This window comes from Myripristis murdjan, chromosome 17, assembly GCF_902150065.1.
Source record: "Myripristis murdjan chromosome 17, fMyrMur1.1, whole genome shotgun sequence".
Classification (NCBI taxonomy): Eukaryota; Metazoa; Chordata; class Actinopteri; order Holocentriformes; family Holocentridae; genus Myripristis; species Myripristis murdjan.
Window position 1 is genome coordinate 4,142,122 of NC_043996.1, and position 20,033 is coordinate 4,162,154.

General features: G+C 40.0%; 1 protein-coding gene across 1 annotated transcript in view; it reads right to left on the reverse strand.

Annotated features, from left to right (window-relative positions):
• LOC115375653 (contactin-associated protein-like 2) overlaps positions 1-17,925 on the reverse strand; it is a 48,705-nt gene extending 30,780 nt beyond the window's left edge. The window contains exons 1-5 of the mRNA XM_030075129.1: positions 17,427-17,925; positions 4,196-4,306; positions 3,275-3,468; positions 2,928-3,075; positions 12-215 (exon numbers count right to left, since the gene is read on the reverse strand). Of these exons, the coding sequence (XP_029930989.1) occupies positions 12-215; positions 2,928-3,075; positions 3,275-3,468; positions 4,196-4,306; positions 17,427-17,496 (727 nt within the window). The 5' untranslated portion in view covers positions 17,497-17,925. The remainder of the gene's footprint in view (positions 1-11; positions 216-2,927; positions 3,076-3,274; positions 3,469-4,195; positions 4,307-17,426) is intronic.
• Between the last annotated feature and the right edge of the window lie 2,108 nt (positions 17,926-20,033).

A 20,033-nucleotide genomic window follows, 5' to 3' on the forward strand; every position in this document is an offset into this window, starting at 1 on the left:
AACTATATTACCCAGGTTGATGCTGAGCTGTAGCCGTGCCCTGCGCAGCTCCAGTGAAATGTAGTCGCCCTGCTGTCCCTCTCCATGGAGCAGCACGCCATTGCCGGCCGTGGTTCTAAACTTCAGGGAGATGATGTCTTTCACAGTCTTCATCTTCTTACTCCTGAAGCGGTAGGAGATGACTCCATGACCATCAAAACTGATCACATCTGCCCCTGGAAGAAGAAAGCAGAGTTGCAGCTTTTGAAAACATTTTATTGAACATTTGGAAGAGATCATGCCTCTATTAACTCAAGTCAAACTAGAATTACAGCCTCATGGGTGTATGCCTCTGTGAACCTGGCAAGGTGCAGTTACATCCATGCCTGGAATAATTTCCAGTGAGAAACATTCTGTCTTCACTTAGAGACTATTTTTACAGAGGACTACAGAGGATGAAAAGAATGCTTTGTCACATGATGCAACACTAATCACCTGAGGCTAAATATCAGCAAATCAATGAGCTTGTGGTGGACTACCAGAGGAACAGGAGGCCCCCTGGCCTGGTTGTCATCCAGGGAGAGAAAGTGAAATGAAACCGGAAAACATAACGCCTCCAGCTGTTGGCTGTCGCCAGCTCCAAGTCATAACTAAACAGCTGATTGAAAACACCCTATAGATAAAAAAAAAAAAAAAATCATGGTAGCAAATTAGTTCAGCCCTAATCTATTTTTGGCATATCCAGATTGTATCTAGATTGATTTTACAAAGTCTAGAATTTGGAGGTGTTCTGAAATACAATTCCAATTGGATTTCTAAAGATGCGTCTCAGTCAGGATGCTCTGGACAATCAAATAGGATTTCAAATGTATTTTGCATCATTTGCAACACAAAACACAGCAATGTCAAACCCAGAATGACAGAAGTGCATCGGAGTGGCTGAGCAGAATCCATGCTGTTACTAGCAGAGTGGCATGAAGAACAACACAGAGAACAACAGACACTGAAATAAACTGTCTGCTGGCACTTCTGGACATTTATTGGAAAGCCACATCGCCAGTGTACATAGTTACTGACACCTACACCATTACCATAGCAACCTGTACAGACAGTTTGGTGGTGTCTGGACACACAAATCTGATCTGATCACTTGCAAATAACAGTGTGGACAGTCTGTCTTAAAGATCTGATTTAAGAAACAAATCTGATTAGCCTGCAGTCTGAACAAGGCCATAATAACTGATGTCCACTACATGTGCATATTTAAAACATAATTATCAAAAACATGAAAATAGATAACAAGCACATATGACTTCATATATACAGCCCTTTTCTGACTCATGGTTTGGAGATTCTAGATGTTGACAATACAGTCACTATGTCTGCATCTCTTCAGTCAATATTATTGTGAACATTTTTGTTCACCAATGATATTCCAATTTCTACGGAAGCAATGTCAGCAGATCTGACTGTTCAACTTCATGAACAAATGTACATCCATGATACCCGGCCAAAAGCCTGATTCCGCTATATGTTTAGTCATCTAAAGATGACTAAACAAGGGCGCTGATTTATCAACACTGCGTATAAACAAATATGTCAATAAACCATGCATATGACCAGCTCTGAGCTAAGAGTGGGATTTATCACTTTGTAGTTGTGCTTGAGACTGTACATAAATTTCATCTCTGACCACACAGCACTGAATGGATGAGAGGGAAAGACCATCCAGAAAGACAAAGACAGACAGTCAAATAATTTTTTTCAGAATTATGATTAGATGATAGCAGTATAGACTAAAAGCACATTATATATCAGTCAAAAACATGTTGCAAGTTGCATGTCCAACTTTATCTGTATAAAAAACATAACATTCAGCTAAACACATGAACAACACAAACTTTCAAATCTTTTATCAATTTTTACACTCACATTTTAAATAATAAATGAATATTTTCTAATAGACAAGAACTGTAAATAGTACATATGATGATGCGTCTGTTGTTCTACTCAAAACTGAACTGGGATCAGTCCTACCACTTCTGAATCATCACTACCAACATGAGTTTAACAGGATGCATTAATGAAGACCTAATTAATATTATTTTTCATCAACAGCAGGTTGTTCCTAAGTGTAGCCATTAAACCACTGTACAAAGTGGAACATGCATAATCAAAATGAAACTGTATCAAGAAGTTTCTTAACAGAAAAGAACTTGAGTTTGCTGGCACACAATATGTATATATCTATATCTATATCTATAAATATGGATATAGATAGATAGATAGATGCACTGCCTTGTCTACCCTGTTAAGTTCTATTGGCTCTTCACCCCACTTTCCTAAGTCTCTGCCTATATGGTCATTTTCTGAGGATTTTCCACCATTACGACAGCACAAATATTTTTTGTAACCTTCTACCATTAGCTATTGGCAATGATACAATGATCTCATCGCTTCCATTTTTAGTGCCCCCTAGAGGTGTCATTTTTCCCGGTCCAGTTGTAATGGTGTCACATTACTTGGTTCTTTTCTAAAAATAAAAACCTTCTTGCCTCCTTGGCTCCTTTCCAGCTGACTAGGAATTTACCACCTGCCAGCTCACTATGTCCACACCAACTTGTGCTGAGTTCATTGAAAATATACCAATAGATAGATAGATAGATAAATAGCTGGAGTGTGCTTTCAGAGAAAGCACCAGGTTTATAACTTGAGGCTTTGTGTATTGAACCTCTGCTCCCAATTTCACCTTCAGGGCAAAGCTGTGGATGGATGGCTTATTGGAATTCAGATACTGCAAGAATAAAATGTTCTGTTTTCTTTCACTTCCTAGCTAACTACCTCACTTGGGGTAATTTGACATGAAAGGGCTTCACCACAACATGTGGTGCAATAGGATAGAACCAGGGAGGAAACGGGGTTTGAGCTCCATGTTCAGCTGTACTCACAGTATGAGCAGCCATACAGCTCCAGTCTAAGTCCAATGCGTCCATCCCTGCTCCAGTCCAGTGGGATGAAGCGTACGTAGCGGGCGAGGATGGCGTGCTGCAACTCATACTGAACCACAGTCTCACTGTTGGAGTTCCCTGCAAACGTCTGGAACACACCACAAACAGACACAACCCCTCTCAATGGCTTTGTTCAGGCAGGTAGGTCTCCAGTTCAGTTGTATTCTGCAATATTCTATACTGTTGAGTAGGCAAAGTGCAATTACAAATAGAAATGTATCGCACAGATAGACAAATAGAAATATATAGCACAGTTTTAAGTTGATGAGATAAAAAGTCTTTGTTACCCAGATGTTCCCATCCTGTAAATAAGGCCTCCAATTCTTCCCTGTGTCACTGTAAAGTAGTCGATACTGGCTCGTCCAGTCAGAGCTACTGTAGCGGCCCTGTGTTGCTATGGCTACCACCTGCTTCCTGGAACCCAGGTCCACCTGTAACCATTGGTTATGATCCGTATCCATGGGCGACCAGCCCCCAGCGCCTGGTTTCATGAGTTGGTGAAGTGAAAGGAGTGATAAGAAATTGAGAAAAAAAAAAAGAGAAAAGCGGGAAGATCAGAAATTGAGGGATGCCACAGAGGGAACAAACATTGAGCACCTTCAGGGTCAACTAAACCTTTTTCTTTAGTTTCAAAGTACCAAAGAAAAAACACAATCACTGAAAGTGAAAGTGTGTTCAACATTTGACTCAAAAACTATAGCTTTAAACACATTATAGGTTATGAAGATTGTTTTGAATGAGCTTGCTGCATGTAGAGAGCATTATTTTTATGAAGCTAGCAACAAGGACCTATTTTCAGTGGAACTGCAACAGAAAACAGGGTGTTGTGAGGCTGTCTTCAAACCACAGTTTGAAGAGTTTGACCAGGGCAACATTAACCAGTTTAATGTTTCACAAAATTAGTCTGCAGGTCTTACAAAGAAATGTAAATGTCTTGAATTTGAGCTATACTCAAGGTCTCAAAGGTCCTGTACTGTCTTTACTTTTGTAGAGACTATATAAGACATGCTCTTTTATAGATCAACTTCATTTGAAGTTGAAACATGAAAATCAACAAAAATGGACTTGATATTTTCACACAACAGCAGTATGATGTTCACAATTATCGCATGGGTATGATTATAAGGTTGTCATGTCTACACAATTTCAACTAGATAGTAGTTAATATGCACACACACACACACACACACACACACACAATTCCGTACCTCCTCTTCGATTGAGTTTGGCATAACCAGCTCCATACCCTCCACCATAGACTGATGAACTGGTGAAGGAGCTGTAGGGAAGAGGAGTGGCTAGGCTCTCCTCACATTTACCTGTGGAAACACAGACAGGGACTGTCAGAGAAAATATCTGAAGTAACTTTTTTGAGTTGTCTAAATACATTAAGACAGAGCAGCATACACAGCTGAACACAGCTCTACCAATCAAAAAGGTTCAGTCAAACATTAGTCAAACTAGAGCAGCAGTTAATCCAGCCCCTGGTGCCTCAACATCAGTTATTATGTCACACAGCGCCCACTCAACCACCTCCAAATCCAAGGGACCGTCACCACACACTACTCATTCACACCTTCACACACCACTGCACTGCAGTGCTGTTCTACTCTGCACATTTGCACCTTCCTGCACTTTCTTTACACATTTTTGAACTATGTTACTAAAATCTAGCACACAAACAGAGATGAAGCCTCCTCACATTCACAGAGAGAAATCTTCACCTAGCCTACATTATATACATGTAGCATATATATTTCCACATATACCAATATTAGCCATTCAAACCTGTGTAAGGTGAGTTGATTAGCAACTTTTTATTAGCAAAAAAGAAAATTAAAAAATAAAACAAACAAAAAAAAAAAAACAATATTTTTTGATTACAAGAAAACTATTTTTAATGATTAAGATGATATTTTTAAATATCAGATCGGTGATGGTGGATCACTGATGGTGGATAGACAGATAGATAGATAGATAGATAGATAGATAGATAGATAGATAGATAGATAGATAGATAGCGTTTCTGCTGCAGGGAATTATTGCAAGGATTTAGGTAACTAGGGGTGTTCGATATTAACAAAAAATAATATCTTGATATTTTGGTGGATTTTGCCGATAATGATAATTGACAATATTTTCCATCCATCAAAAATATGTTTGTAAAAGTCTTTTTTTGTACTAGCTGATTAGATGCTGTTAATTATATTGTCAAATCCATTGTTGCGGCAAAACATGAAACCCTCTGCAGTTTATGCTGAGTTTGACATATGACTGAAATACGTTCAGCTAGACAGGGTGTCCAAAGTACTTTAAGTTGTTTGAAAGCATCTCTCTCCACTGCTTGAACTGTCACCAGACCCTCTGCAGTAGAACTGGTGACAGAGGTTGTTATTTCTTGCCATGTTATTTTTTGCTGAATGACTCTGCCAAACTTTGCTGAGTGTGTTTTTCTTTCACTGGTACCTCAGCTGGTCACTCGTGGTCGACTGCTGACTCCTGGAGCTTTTCATATTCTTCATATTCTGTGCGCTGGTTAATTCGCAGACGGTGAAATAAGTTTGTTCTGGAGCTGTGTTTAACGGCAACTACTTTCTGATATAGTTTGCAGATTGGCGTATCTTGAGAAACATCTGTTTTTTCGAAGCCAAACCACCTCCATGCAAGTGAGGATGATCCACGTCTAGCAGTTAAACCTAACAACGTCGATTCCCAGGCTGGTGGTGTTTGTGTTTTGCCTCGTGGCGCTGTTTGTTCACTCATTTTAAATTTCAGCCATACAGGCAGCTACATTAGTTTAGCTTGTTGTGATGCATTAACACTGCATGTGTTCACAATGTGCATGCACAGTAGTCTGTCCAACCTGGCTTGATCATATGCAGCGAATATCTGTGGACTCTCAAGGAAAGTTTGATTGTTTTTTTGCAAAATGACTGCCATACTCGAGTGTGTCATTTCACACCTCATTAAAACAATTAATACATTATCTTAGATGATATATATTGCATACATCAAACCCCTACCCGCAACCCATCCACTATAATCAGAATGTTACTTTTTATGACCTGAATCGCCCGATCCGCCCAGTCTGCCCACAGATATAACTGTAATACAGGCATCACTACTGTGTGGTCTTGTAACATGTTACATGCATTGTTATTGCTGCTGTTATTGCTGATGTAAGATACACACCAAAAATAGATTTCCCTCTGCAAGAAATCAATTCCCCCTCAAGTGATTCATGCGATCCCTCAAACTGGGAAAACATTACTCGTACCATCCCTATCAGCTAGCATCCCTATCAGCTGGTAAACACAGACAGACAATGCACATTCCTTCATCCATCAGTACGTAGCCTGCCATATTCAAATCTGCTATTTAAGGACCCACAACTTGACTTTCAATAAGCCGTGGATCCCCTTTAGAAGTGATTTTGCCCTGTTGGGACCACGTATTTGATATAAAGGGGCAAAATCAATGTTTTATTCACAAACATTTAAACACAGGAAATGTGACACGGATCCAGCATCAGTGCTTGAATGTTTAAATAGATCTTTTTAATAATTATAAATATAGTGGTTATAGTTTTTGTATGTGATTTTTTTTTTTTTTTTTTGCTATTTTTTGCTATTTTTTGCTAGCAAGAAATTATCTGAAAATTACCAAGAAATTTGTAAAAATGTACAAGAAAAACCTTTTCCAATTAATTTCCAATTATTAAAGTGATATATTTAAAGGTCAGATCAGTGATTCTGGATCAGATGCCTTTCACAAGCATTTAACCCCCTAGAAGACCCTCAAGGACCTCCTCCACTTTGAAAACCCTTAAAGGCAGGCAGCCGGTCAGAAAGGCTCACACAGAGATCATTATTATGTATCATATTGTCTACTGCTTTTCACACAGACACACACACAGATTAATAGCAGCAACCCCCCTGTAGTTTGAGCCAGTGCTGTTGTCATGTGCACAGGGAATGGCCATGTTGTTAACAGCAGAATGGGGGAGCAAGTGTATATTTGTATGCGTGTGCGTTTGTGTATGTGTGTGTGTGTGTGTGTGTTGTTCATCATCATCCTTGTTTGGATCAAAGCTAATCAGCAGTTTGTGGGTGGTGATAAAATGTTAAGGGTCTATAATTTGACATATATTTTTGTTTAAGGTACTTAAAATGTGTGTGTGTGTGTGTGTGTGTGTGTGTGTGTGTGGTTAGGTTGGCCTTTGTTTGCAATATGTCTCTCACTGAATGGACAAAAGAATTGGGCATGGGGAGCAGGTGGGTCACTGCTCAGTGTGTGTGTGTGTGTGTGTGTGTGTGTGTGTGTGCGCACGCGTGTGGCAGGTGTTGGACATAGTAATGAGCTTCCTCATATGCATGACAAAACCTCAATCCAAGCCAGCATCACCCTCACCAGTTAAGAGCTACAAGGCAGACATTATCTGTTCAGTATATTTACCCCTAGAAAACACAAAAACCCCAATGCTATCACAAACACCTTGTCATTTTATAATAAAACAGTATTATTATTATTATTATTATTATTATTATTATTATCATTATTATTATCCCTATTATTACGTGAACAAGAATAGGCTATACATAAATCAGCAGTGACCATGACATCCCACACTATTACTGCAAGTCGGCCTGGGTGTAATTTTTACTTATGTTTTTTGTTTGTTTGTTTGTTTGTTTGTTTTGCATTTGTGATGTGTGGTGCCTGACTGTGCGTACACAAACCCAACATACAAACCCAATGCAAAGACATAAATAGACGTGAATGCGCGCCAGGCCACACAAATTTGTGACTCAAGCAAAAAATTTGCAGCTGTACCCACACAAGTCCGCAACCCAAAAACTGTTGCATTTGATCTGAACACACCATGAGACTTGCGACTTAAGGCTGGAACAATCAGTGGTGAGTGGCCAATTAGTTTCCTTTTATGGATAATAGATATCAATGTAAAAACACATAACTGTCTGAGATATTGAATGTGAGGCTTACTGCTTCACATTGCCCTGTTGATGGCGCTGTGGTAGGCAAATCTGTATGATTTTGTAAAAGCCAGGTCTCAATATAAATCTATCGTATTTCCCCAATTAATCGCCCGGGCGTTTAATACGCAAAATCAACTTGGACCCCAGGCGTTTAAAAGAACCAGGTGGCTATTCGCTGCAGGCCTTTATTTATTTTTGCACAGACCTGCACCAAGCCATTATTGTGATGACAGTTACAGTCCAACATATTTACAGTTGGTCGATTTAAGATTACGGTACACCCTTTTTTCTAACGTTAGCTTGCTTTCTTATTTGACAGAAAACGGAAGTGCCGCACAGTTATTGTGCGGCTAACTGTTTATTTCTGCAAAAATAAGGTGAATAGCCTTATTTTGGGTTTACCTCACTATAATGCAAATAATCTTCCCGGTGGTTATTCAGGTGGGCATTTAATACCCAAAATGGTTGCAGACCCCAGGCGTTTAAAAGAACCAGGCGGCTATTTGCGGCCGGGCGATTAATTGGGGAAATGCCGTATATCATTTAAAGCAGTCCCAAGATTTTACTGCTCGAATTTGGGGAATTTTTGGCCTATTGGCGGCAACTTGGTGGGCCAGTCAGGTGGATATCACTGTACAAATGCATTAGGTCCCAAAAAGTTCAAAGATGATCAAGCAATGCAGAGATACTAGGCAGGAAGCTTAGGGCTTCGTTGGCCTAGTGGTGGCACTGTTGGCAAATGGAAAGAGCTCAATCCATAGTCCCTTCCCTGATGCTCAATTATTGGGTAAATGGAAGTTATGGTACTGAAACTTTCAGAAACTGGGTATTAACGCTGGGCACTTTAAATGTTTCTGGTATTCATCCATTGCATCCATGTTGTGGGGTTTGGTTTGGTTTGGTTTGGTTTGTCCTGATCTTCACAGCTGCTAAGTAATGTGTGCCTTAAGCATTAAATTAATAGTCCAGTCATTTTATGAAAAAACCTAGGACAAATTGCAAGAGAAACAAACTCAACTGATTTTGTGTCCTCAGTATGTCCTGAGTGAGGGGAAAAAAGTCCCAGGAAATCCCATTGGTGGAAAGTTTTGAAAATCACCTATTTATGGCCACATATTACCAAAAGACACTGTTTTTAACACACAGGGAAAGGGGTTCAAAATTTTACTTTCAGATATCACTATAAAAATTCACAAGATGATTACAAACACAAAGACAAGAAAAAAAGCCAATTACAAGTTCTTTGAATTATTCTGTTTACACATGCATATCACACATTATCTGATTTGATATGCGCTAATAAGGAATATAATAATAAGGAATAAATGACAGAACAGATATTTAAACAATGAATTAAAAGGTTACTATATATATAGTAACCTTTTAATTTACTGTTATATAGTAACCTTTTAATTCAAGGTTACTTTATATATAGTAACTTTTTAATTCACTGTTTAAATGTCTCTTCTGGCATTAATTCCTTATATTCCTTATTAGCGCATATCAAATCAGATAATGTGTGATATGCATGTGTAAACAGAATAATTCAAAGAACTTGTAATTGACTTTTTTTCTTGTCTTTGTGTGTGTAATCATCTTGTGAATTTTTATAGTGATATCTGAAAGTAAAATTTTGAACCCCTTTCCCCTGTGGGCTCTAGTTTCGCAGACCAGGCGAGGCGGGGGACGTAGCGCAGATGCGCTTCGCCAACTGGGTGTGGCCAGGCGGATTTTCCAAGTTTGGCACGCCGTTCTCGGTGGCGCAAGTACGCCATCCCTCCTACCGGCGGAGGGGAGGAGAGAAGGCGTGGAGTGGGTTTGACACAGCCGATTCACATGTAACCAATCAAATGAGCCCCTGTCCTTGCCTTTAAAATGCGCTGCGTGAAGGCGTAATGAAAGTTTACACAACTGACATGGAGGTCTACTGCCGCAGGCGGAGCGGAGCCCAGGAGACAGGCGTGGAGCGGAGACCGGCGAGCAGTGCGGACACGTCACCAAACCTCACAGGCAGGCTTCCGGAATGTCAGGCACATGAACAATGCAATAAATACCGAAAAAACCACTATTCAATGCTACGATCACAATCAGCACATACATATATCTCCATATCAACTGTCCCGTCACAATTGATGTCAGATCAAAGGAGATTGGCACCGTTTGTGCTGATTGTGAGGTTTTGGTGATGTGCTCCAGCCAGCCAAACTTCCACTGCGCCAGCCCCGCTCCGCCTTGCACTGAAAGTAGACGTGGTTTCAGATGGCGAGCTTTTGGCGCACCTCGGCGAAGCCTTTTGGCACGAAACTGTCACTGCGCCAAGCCGAATCTGTCGGCACCTCCCCCCGCTGCGCCGCCACTCCCATCTCGGCGAACCTCCGCCTGCGAAACTTGGAAACTGTCCGCCTCTGCCGTTTCGCCGGTCGAAACTAGCTCTGCGCAGGGTTCGCTTCACTGCGCCACCCCGCGCTGCGCCGGGAAACTAGAGCCCTGTGTGTTAAAAACAGTGTTTTTTGGTAATATGTGGCCATAAATAGGTGATTTTCAAAACTTTCCACCAATGGGATTTCTTGGGACTTTTTTTCCCTCACTCAGGACATACTGAGGATACAAAATCAGTTGAGTTTGTTTCTCTTGCAATTTGTCCTAGGTTGACCCCACTTTTGGCCTAAAATTACTGGACTATAAGAACTATACATATTTCACATTTCACATTTTGGGCAACATCTCTGGAACAAAGCCTAAAAAGATGCAACTAGGTGTGCTAATGTTGATGTTGTGGATTGTGCTTTGCTTACTGCTGTGCATGGGAGCTAAACTGTTCTTTAAGCTCAGAAACCAAGACAAAGTCAAATTCAAAGAGAACTTTACTGTCACTACACAGTGCACAACAATATGGGGTGGCCGGCTCTCATTACATTACTAAAAAACCTGGCCTGGATCCAGCCCTTATGAATGGCTACACCCACATTTTTTAATTCCATAGCAATTCCTGAGGTCTGGAACTGTTCTGCTTAATATAAGACAAGGCTATCATATAGCATATACTCAACACAGCACAGGTCATTTCTAATCCCAAAATGCTACTGACGTAAATTCACAGCTATAAGTAACAAAAGACAGGTCACGCTTCCTCCTCAGTGGTTTTTAAAAGACCTGAGTGATCTGTTTATTTCTGTTCACTTCTGCTTTCAGTCTAAGGCTCTTGTACATCTCAAAGCAGGATCTAATTAAATTATCTATCTCAACATCACTGGTTTTGGGGTTCCATTTATAAATGAAATCACTGGCCACCATCTCCTTAAAGGATCATAACAGTGACTCTGCATGTTTAACATAATCTATACAAAATGTCTATACTTCACGTTTCTGTTAATCTTTTCCCAAAGCAAGCAGTCATATTTTAGAACTCCAATATCATTTTAGCTCATTTTTATCCAACCATTGTTTTACATTCATTACACCAAAATATGAAAACGAACTTTCAGAGACTTTCTTCACAACAGTATTCCATCACCGTAAAAAATCTGCATCCTCCACATTCATCTTCCTAAAAGCAGGAGCACTGTTGACGACTTGAAAGTAGGCAAAGTGAAACAGCCTCTCCACTGGAAAATAGTCCTGGGGAAACATTCTATTTCCACAGCCAGTTATCAATTTTGTGGTTTATGAATGTGGACGACTTGTTAGTCACCAAAGCAGAACACTGTAAAATGGCTGTTTCACAACAAAAATTCATACACAAACATCAAAGAATTTTAATTTTATGCTGTGAAATCTTTAGTAACCTCAATGATTTGCAAAATGGTTTGCTGACATGTAAATGTTGATAAATTGTAGTTAATGGGCCAAACAATTTATTCATTCCTAAGAAAGTTGCTCAGGTGCAGCATGAAGCCAAAAAAGTTTGACTTCTGCATCTATGGGACCCATAAAGCAAGAGCACTAGCATTCCTTTAGCCCTGCCTCCTAACTCAGGGTTTTTCCTGCATATAAAATTACGAGGGCGGCCGGCCTCAGCCTAATTCGTGCCGCCCCCGGCTCTCAAAACTCTGACGTCGGGAAAATTGTTATTTTCTGACAAGCGCCGTGGTAGATGGATGTCATTTTACTGCAGTTGCAGCATTGCGCCGATGTGGTGGCGCTGTATCAACAAGAAGTGCACTGGAAGTCGCTGCCAAAACTGCCAAAGAGGAAGAACAGAGCCAAGAAATTCCCTTCCTAGAGGATTTTGTTTTGTGTTTCGGTTTCTTCGCTAGTGTGTGTGTTAATCGGCATCCTGGTAGTGGAAGTGAAAATGCAGCTTAGTTTGACTGCTATATGATGATATACGACAAGCTCACACACGCTGCCGATCTGTGCGGTGTGTGTGTTTGCGGGAAGTATTTGCCCGCTCAAGTGTGAATTAAAGGATCTTGTCAAACCAACCGACCTCCCTCGAATTTCCACTTTTCAAGCCATCCTCTTAGCTAGCTGTTTGTTTTTAAAACACAGTTCAGTAAGTTCAGTAAGTTAAAAAAAAAAAAAAAAAACTGCCAATGTAACAAGGAAAATGATCTTGAAACAAGTGAAAGTGGTCTAAAAACAAGTTACTTTTTAGGCGACTGTCTTATTTTACTGGGATTTCCAGGCCACAGGAGCACAGACATAGATTGTGTAACACTATGAAGAGTGGCCACTCCGCTTTATTTTCACTGGCTAACAGCAGCACACTGGCCTAGCCTGTCTATTCAGAGAAGAGGTATCACTTCGGCTTGGTAGCTGAATTGTTAGGTCTGTTTGATAAGTAATTTACATTTTTAAAATAATAATAATTTAACATATTGTTAACATAAACATACACTAACACTAAATACCGAGTGTTTGAGCAACATATCTCCTCTGTGCTACAAAAGGTCCGTGGTAAAAAGGAACCCCCCACCCCCACCCCACTCCCCCACATGATCAGGATGGTACCACCTCTGCCTCAATTTGAGCCAGGAAAAACCCTGCTACTCAGACAGAATTGCTCACATGAACGACAGAGCAGTCCTTGTGGTTTGCTCACTCGATATATCATTATCAGGATTGGAAAATAAACCAAATTAAAACGTGTTGTGCCCATGCATGTATATGAAGTTATGCCGTATGCCTTTGCCCAGCATGTTAATATAGCCTACAAATAACGTGACCACATTCAATTCTGTTTACATTGTGCTGCTAGCTACTAGCTGACAGTTGGTTGTTTGGGAACAGAGGCGTTAAGCATCCACGATACAGGCTGATGAAGTTGATGAATTACAGCCAATATATAGATGATTACAGCTGCATGCAGCTGGCAGGAAGCCACCAGAACTGGAATGTCATAAACAAACACAGAGTGGCACATGGCTCTGATGCACATTCATTATGCCTAGAAAAATAATTGTGAAGTTGCATTATGCATTCACTGTACAAATAACAGCAGATTTTTTTTATTATTTCAGAACATCTGAAAGCCTGGTTAGCTTTTTCTGTAAGATTCTACACACACAGGCCTACAAATTTTACAGTTAAAAATATTTGAGATAATGGTTGCCATTTAGCTAAACGATCTGGAAGTTTAGTAGCCTAACCTAAAAGCAACAAAAATAATAATGAACTAACAGATCCACATTTTTGACATTGTTATTCTGGATGTGATTTAATCGACTAATTAATGTACACCACATCAATTCGCTATGCAGTTATTCCGAGCATGGAACAGAACAGAAGCAGGCAGAGAGAGAGAGAGGGAGAGAGAGAGACAGAGAGAAAGAGAGAGAGAGAGAGCATGGGTGTTTAGCGTGTTAAGTGTGTGTTTAAGTGTCGACAAGGAAGTAAGAGAGACATAACATGACCAGGATATCATTCATTAGCTGTGGCTCCAGGGGTCAGGGGTCAACCTAGGGGCAGTATGAGGGGGCAGAGGTTACAGGCCTGACTGCTGTTACCCTAGGTGACACATTTTGAAGTACTGAAACGATATCTAGATTTCTGTATACTCAGTGAGGATTAGGAAGTAGAGGTACTTTCACAATTATTAAGTATTGTGTTTTTACAGAATAAACCTGAAACCAGGCTACTGACAACTAACCCTAACCCTTTCCTGTCATGCAAAGCCCACAGGAAAGGCGTTGGTCTCTCTCTCCTATCTATTCGTTTGGCATCTGTGTAATCTGTTCAAAAAGAAAACCCTTCATCTCTCCTGTGAATGGAATATCTTCATCACATCATCAGACATGATAACTTAAAATAATGTTAATGAACTGTGAAAACCACTACTATCTGTATCTGTTTCACTTGAAATGAGCACCATATGTTTGTTTACATAAAGGAAGGTGAATGAATGGGATTTAGTGCAGCTGCATAATGATACATTCCATAAAAGAGAGTAGACCCACCAGTTTGGAAGGATGCCGGAAAAAGAGCATCAATGATGGATGATTAATTAAAAATATGTATTTTTTTTATCCATGTTTTTATTGCCATTACTGGGTGAAGAAAACATTATGAAACTGTGAGAATCTTAAGTTCTTTGCTATGCAGAGAGAGTGGAGTGATCCAATAACAACACCTCTGTTTTTATTCCTCTCTTGCTTGACTCTTCAACTGCACCTGTTATTCTCAGAAACAGACAATTTTGTGCTGCCTCTGTATGTAAATCCACCATTTTAGCCAAGATTATTTTACCAATCTAACTTTACAGTAGAGGAGACGAGGGCAAGCAAAATGCCGCAATCTGATATGAAGCTATAGCTGAAACCAAAAAGCATATGCAACTACCAGGTGCACATGGATAACAGTTTTGTTTAAATTACAGTGTATAACTGTATTTTTCCTGTTAACGACATCTAGAAGGATCCAGTAACTTCTGCTCTTCCCGTATAAGGCTGGGTATTGCCAACAACTTTTGCCAACAACCATACAATATGTATCACGATACAGAGGCCACGATACAATAGGCATCACGATACACACTGATGTTGAATACTGACCATCTCCCACTCTGAATTTAGTGCAATAGCTATTTGTATTACACTACTCATGTCATATTACATAGTGTATTACACGTCTCATGTCCGAATCCCGACTGTCTGAAAGTGCAAAAAAAAAAAAGTAAAATAAATAAAAAATAATAATAAATAAATTTATAATTAATTAATTATAATAATAATAATAACAACGTATTTGGCCTTTGCTGCCATCTAATGGCATTTTTGTGCACTGCACAATGAGTTCCTTTTATTTTTTAAAATTGCTTGTCAATGAGCCATCTGTACTGACATGTGCATTCACACAGAGTTCATCACAATATCTCACCATATCAATCTGAAAATCAAAATCATGGAATTTATGGGTCTTGATGACCAGCCTTTTTCCGTGGCAGAAGACCAAGGATTTTGCAAGCTAATGGCTCATTTGAAGCCCCAGTCCACTCTGCCAAGCTGCCGCGACTTTCCAGACATATACATACATTCATAGTCTGATCGATACCAACGTAAGCGACAAGTTTTAGTGTGGACTTCTGACATTAGTCCAGTGAGTAAGAAAAGACAAAATGTTCTCTAAAAACCAAAGTATGTTTGTGAAGATTTTTGATGTACTCTACTAGAAAAAAAATAAATTAAAGTTTGAAGAGTAAGAAACCGTTCTTTATTTTTATTGGGGTAAAAATACAGATGTCAGCCAGCTTTACTTAGGTCAGAGGGATCAAACGTTAAATCATCTACTCAGCTCACTACAGCTTAAACCTTCGTACTCTCAGGTGTACAGGTTATGAACTTCTTTTAACCTAGAAAAATGTGAAATTATTATCAGTTATCTTATCAAGGAAGACAATTATAAGTTATTGGTATTGGTTGGGGGAAAAAAGTCCATTTTGTGCATCCCTACTTTCATGCACCTGCCAGTCACCATTCTAACTGAGGACCAGCACATAGACCTTAGACTGCACAAGAAAATAGCTATAACATTATTATTATTACGTTTTATGGCATTTCAGGCTTTAAAAATTCTGCTACACATCACCAAACTCAAACTTTAGTTTATTTAGCAATTTGAGTGAATAAAGGTGGTTATTTTATGAATGGTAACCAGGGGGAAGTCCACCTGAATGGCAGGAGGCTAACAGTTAGCATTTGCAGCATCCAGCCAGTATCCAGCACTCAGTAACAATGAGAGGAAGATAGCACCACTACTGTCCTACACGACAAGTAAGAGGTAAGTGAAATAGTATCACATTTTCCAAAATGGGTGAACTATCCCTTTAAGGGTAAAACTCAATTACTCAGTGGGTGCTACTCTGTCCTCATGCCTGATAACATTACAAAGTGATCACTTCTTGTTGGTCAGCTACAGAGGCAGCCAAATATGTAAGAGCTGTTGCAACTGACATCATGACAAACAAAAATACTACAGCTGGTAGATCAAGTCAGTTTTGTAATCTCCACCTCTCTGGCTATATCTGTACTGCTAAACCTTACCACAGAGGAAAACATCCTTTCTATCCACAACTCTATGCATTATCATTACCCATTTCTATCTTAATTCTACAAACCTGCATTTTTAATGTGCCATTAACCTTCAGGTTAGTTAAGGTAACCATTACCCCAGAGAGCTCTCCTGACACTGAAAGGACACAGAATCTGGTATGAGAGTGCAGAATACATGATTGTCTCTCTCTTTGGTGTACAGATTGGAAAGAGGCAGGATGACTCAGAACATCATGTTGACTGATGATGTCTTGTACCACACAATAAAACAGTGGCACATTATCCAAATCCAACATTTTCAGTACACCCCAACCCCTCCTTTCTACCCTCCTCCAAGAGACAAAGGTAAAACTAAAAGGGTTGGGGGTCATGAGTTTATCTTTGATTTCCTCCACAGACGGAAAAGGATGCGGTTCGGAAAGAAAAAAATAGAGCAGTCAGCATTTTTGAGTATAAACATGGGGGATGTTGCAGCATCCAAGAGGAATCCCACAGGACTCTCTCCCTAAAGATGAACACAAACAGCAAACAGGGTGCATGATGAAGCCATATGGTGTGCCAGATACTTGCCAAAAACCAGCAGCTTGTGTCAAATCAGGATGGGGAGCACAATGGCCAAGGTGGGGAAAAGGCGAGCTAGATTATCTCCATGAGGCTCAGTTTCAAATGAATTCTTATGAATATTGATGCTGTTGGTTTTAGCCGGATGGTGACCACTGGCTTAAGCTACCCATCCCAGGCTGGACTTGGGAGTTAGGGCAGCTCTTCTGCGGCATCCTCCGCTAGCACACCGTTCATTCACTGACCCGTGGATAGTAAACAGGACACACTCAGACACCCGCACCGGTCCACGTCTGACATGGAAAACAAAAGTGTGTGTGTGTGTGTGTGTGTGTGTGTGTGTGTGTGTGTGTGTGTGTGTGTGTGTGTGTGTGTGTGTTTAGCCTACTTACGAAATGCTGAGGATGAGGCGCCAGTGCCACTGATGCTACACAGGACCGCAAGCAACAACATCACGCGCATCTTCAGTTATAACGGAAATTTTTTAAAAAACACAAAGGAGGAAAAATAAACGGTAGAAATCAATGCGTTAGGCTATTCCCAGTGGGATAATGTCTGCTATTCCTGGGATTTTCAACCCAAACGGACGTTGCTGCTGCTTCCTTTATTAGCAGCAGTGAGATATTAAAAAAAAAAAAAAAGCAACGGCTGCTGTCCGCCCGCTGCGCACTGTGTTGTATTGTCTCCCTCGGTTGATATCAACCTGCCCAGCGGCACTCCGCCGGGATTTCACCGACAACCTCCGTCAGGAACCTCGTTATATGTCGTGTTTTTGCTCCGTGTCGGCTCCCCAGCTCCAGCTGCATGTTCAGACAGACAAGCGGACGAGACCCGGGCAGGAGCTGTCAGCCGCGGTCCAGCTGAATCCCCCTATTCTCCGCTGCCGTTGGTACGGTCCGACCCACACAGCGCTGATACTACACGGCTCAATGAAATAAGATGAGAAGGAAGGGGGTGGGCGGGGGTCTGAATTTTGCATCACCACTCTGAGGAGGTTCGGGGGTGGGGGGGGGGGGTGTTTTTCCTCTCTGCCTCTGATACAATCTACAACCAGAGATGGCCTATACAGGAAGATGCTCCACCCGCAAGAAGATGTGAGGCCACCTTCAGGGCAGCAGGGCTGGACACAGCGAGAGGAGCAGGAGTCAATGGGTCTTCAAAGTGGGGTCTGGCGTGGGTGCCAAAAGCCAAGAGCCAAAAAAAAAAAAAAATCTAGTTTACTCCCACCGTAATTTAATTCGCACGAAATTTAACATTTTCTTTTCACTGGTTTAATTTCACAAAGACTTGCCTCTTCTTCACGGACTTCTTTGAAAAACATGGGGGTAAAGGCCATTAGCAAATTAGCTAACATAATAATAATAATAATAATAATAATAATAATAATAATAATAATAATAATAATAATAACAACAACAACAATAACAACAACAACAACAACAATAATAATAAATTACAGATATAAGATTACTTGAAAATTTGAGGGGAAAAACACAACATAAAACTGCCAGAAAATATGAAAAAAAAAACATTGCAAATAACTTGTAATATTTAAAAAGGCATAATTTACCCGTGTGAAAGCTGAGCAGATTCACCTTCTTTCAACATATTTGAGAAAAACACTGATTAGCAAATTTGCAACAAGGTACAGTAACGTTTGTAAAAATCAAAATACATTGTGACGGTAACAGTAATAATAATAAGAAGAAGAACTACAAAATAGCCAGAAAAATTAGCACACACAAAAAACCTTGAAAATTAGCACATTTTTTTAAATGACAAGAAATCTATATAACAACTTCAAAGGGGATCCCACAGTTCACTGAAAGTCAACTTGGGTTTCCAGAAACTGTAAAAGTTCTAGATGATTAATCATAGATTATTGATTTTTGTTTACTGCATATTGGTTAAAATGATCAGACAATGCTAAAGCAGATACACATTTCTATGTGCTTTGATGGTAGATAGATAGATAGATAGATAGATAGATAGATAGATAGATAGATAGATAGATAGATAGATAGATAGATAGATTACTTGGTGGCTTATTGTTCTCTTTAATACTGAAATGTAGATGAATATGAACTACGCTTTGTTCAGTTGAGTGCCTTTATTTTCCCAAAAAGGGAATTCACTTAGCAGCCAGATGTAAAAGCATAACAAATGTAGCAACATATAGTACAGACAAAACACATGGTACACACTGCATGTAAGCCATGTTCAAAGTGAAGTTAAAAATCAGTATTGGAATTCAACAAGCCTTTGGTCCTGGGCATGAAAGAGTCTGTCCACATGTCATCTGGTCCTTGCTCTGGACATATAAACTGCCAAACCAAGCAATCACAGAAAAGATTAAAAGATATTCATAAATCACTTGTAACAAGTCATCATCATCATGTTGTCCACATTAAAAAACAGTTGAAGTTTCTTTAAAAAACATACAGCGTCTTCTGTTCCATATCACAGATTGTGTCAGTGTATATCAGAGTTGATCTGGTCAGTAATGATAGCCAGGTCTTGTTTTACTGTCAGCCACCCACCCTGTCTTTAGCCTGGCACAGTTGTACTCTGATTTCATCTCTGTTGCTCAGTACATGAAGCAGAGTCTGGCCACTGCTGCATTCAAACCTGAGTCAATGTGGTTGTCTTACTTGGCCTGAATAAATTACAATAAATGCTTATTCCTTTTGTTTGTCAGTTGAGTCTAAACAGTCTACATTTTTTGTGATTTAAAATATTGTAGCTAGAAAGACATTTCCAAGAAAGGCTTACACAGAGCAAAAAACACAGCACTGAAAAAATCAGCAAAAGCACATGAGGAGGAGAGGAGCACCAAGTGAGCAGTCAAGCTCATTTTGTAAGCACACTGTGTTAACTTTGGCATAAATTACTTTGATCTGTATGCTAGAGGAAGCTTATAGCATGAATGTTGCTGCTTGTGTGTAAGGGCAAAACAACAGCAATGAGAGGAGGAGAGAGTGAGCAGAAACGAGTAAATA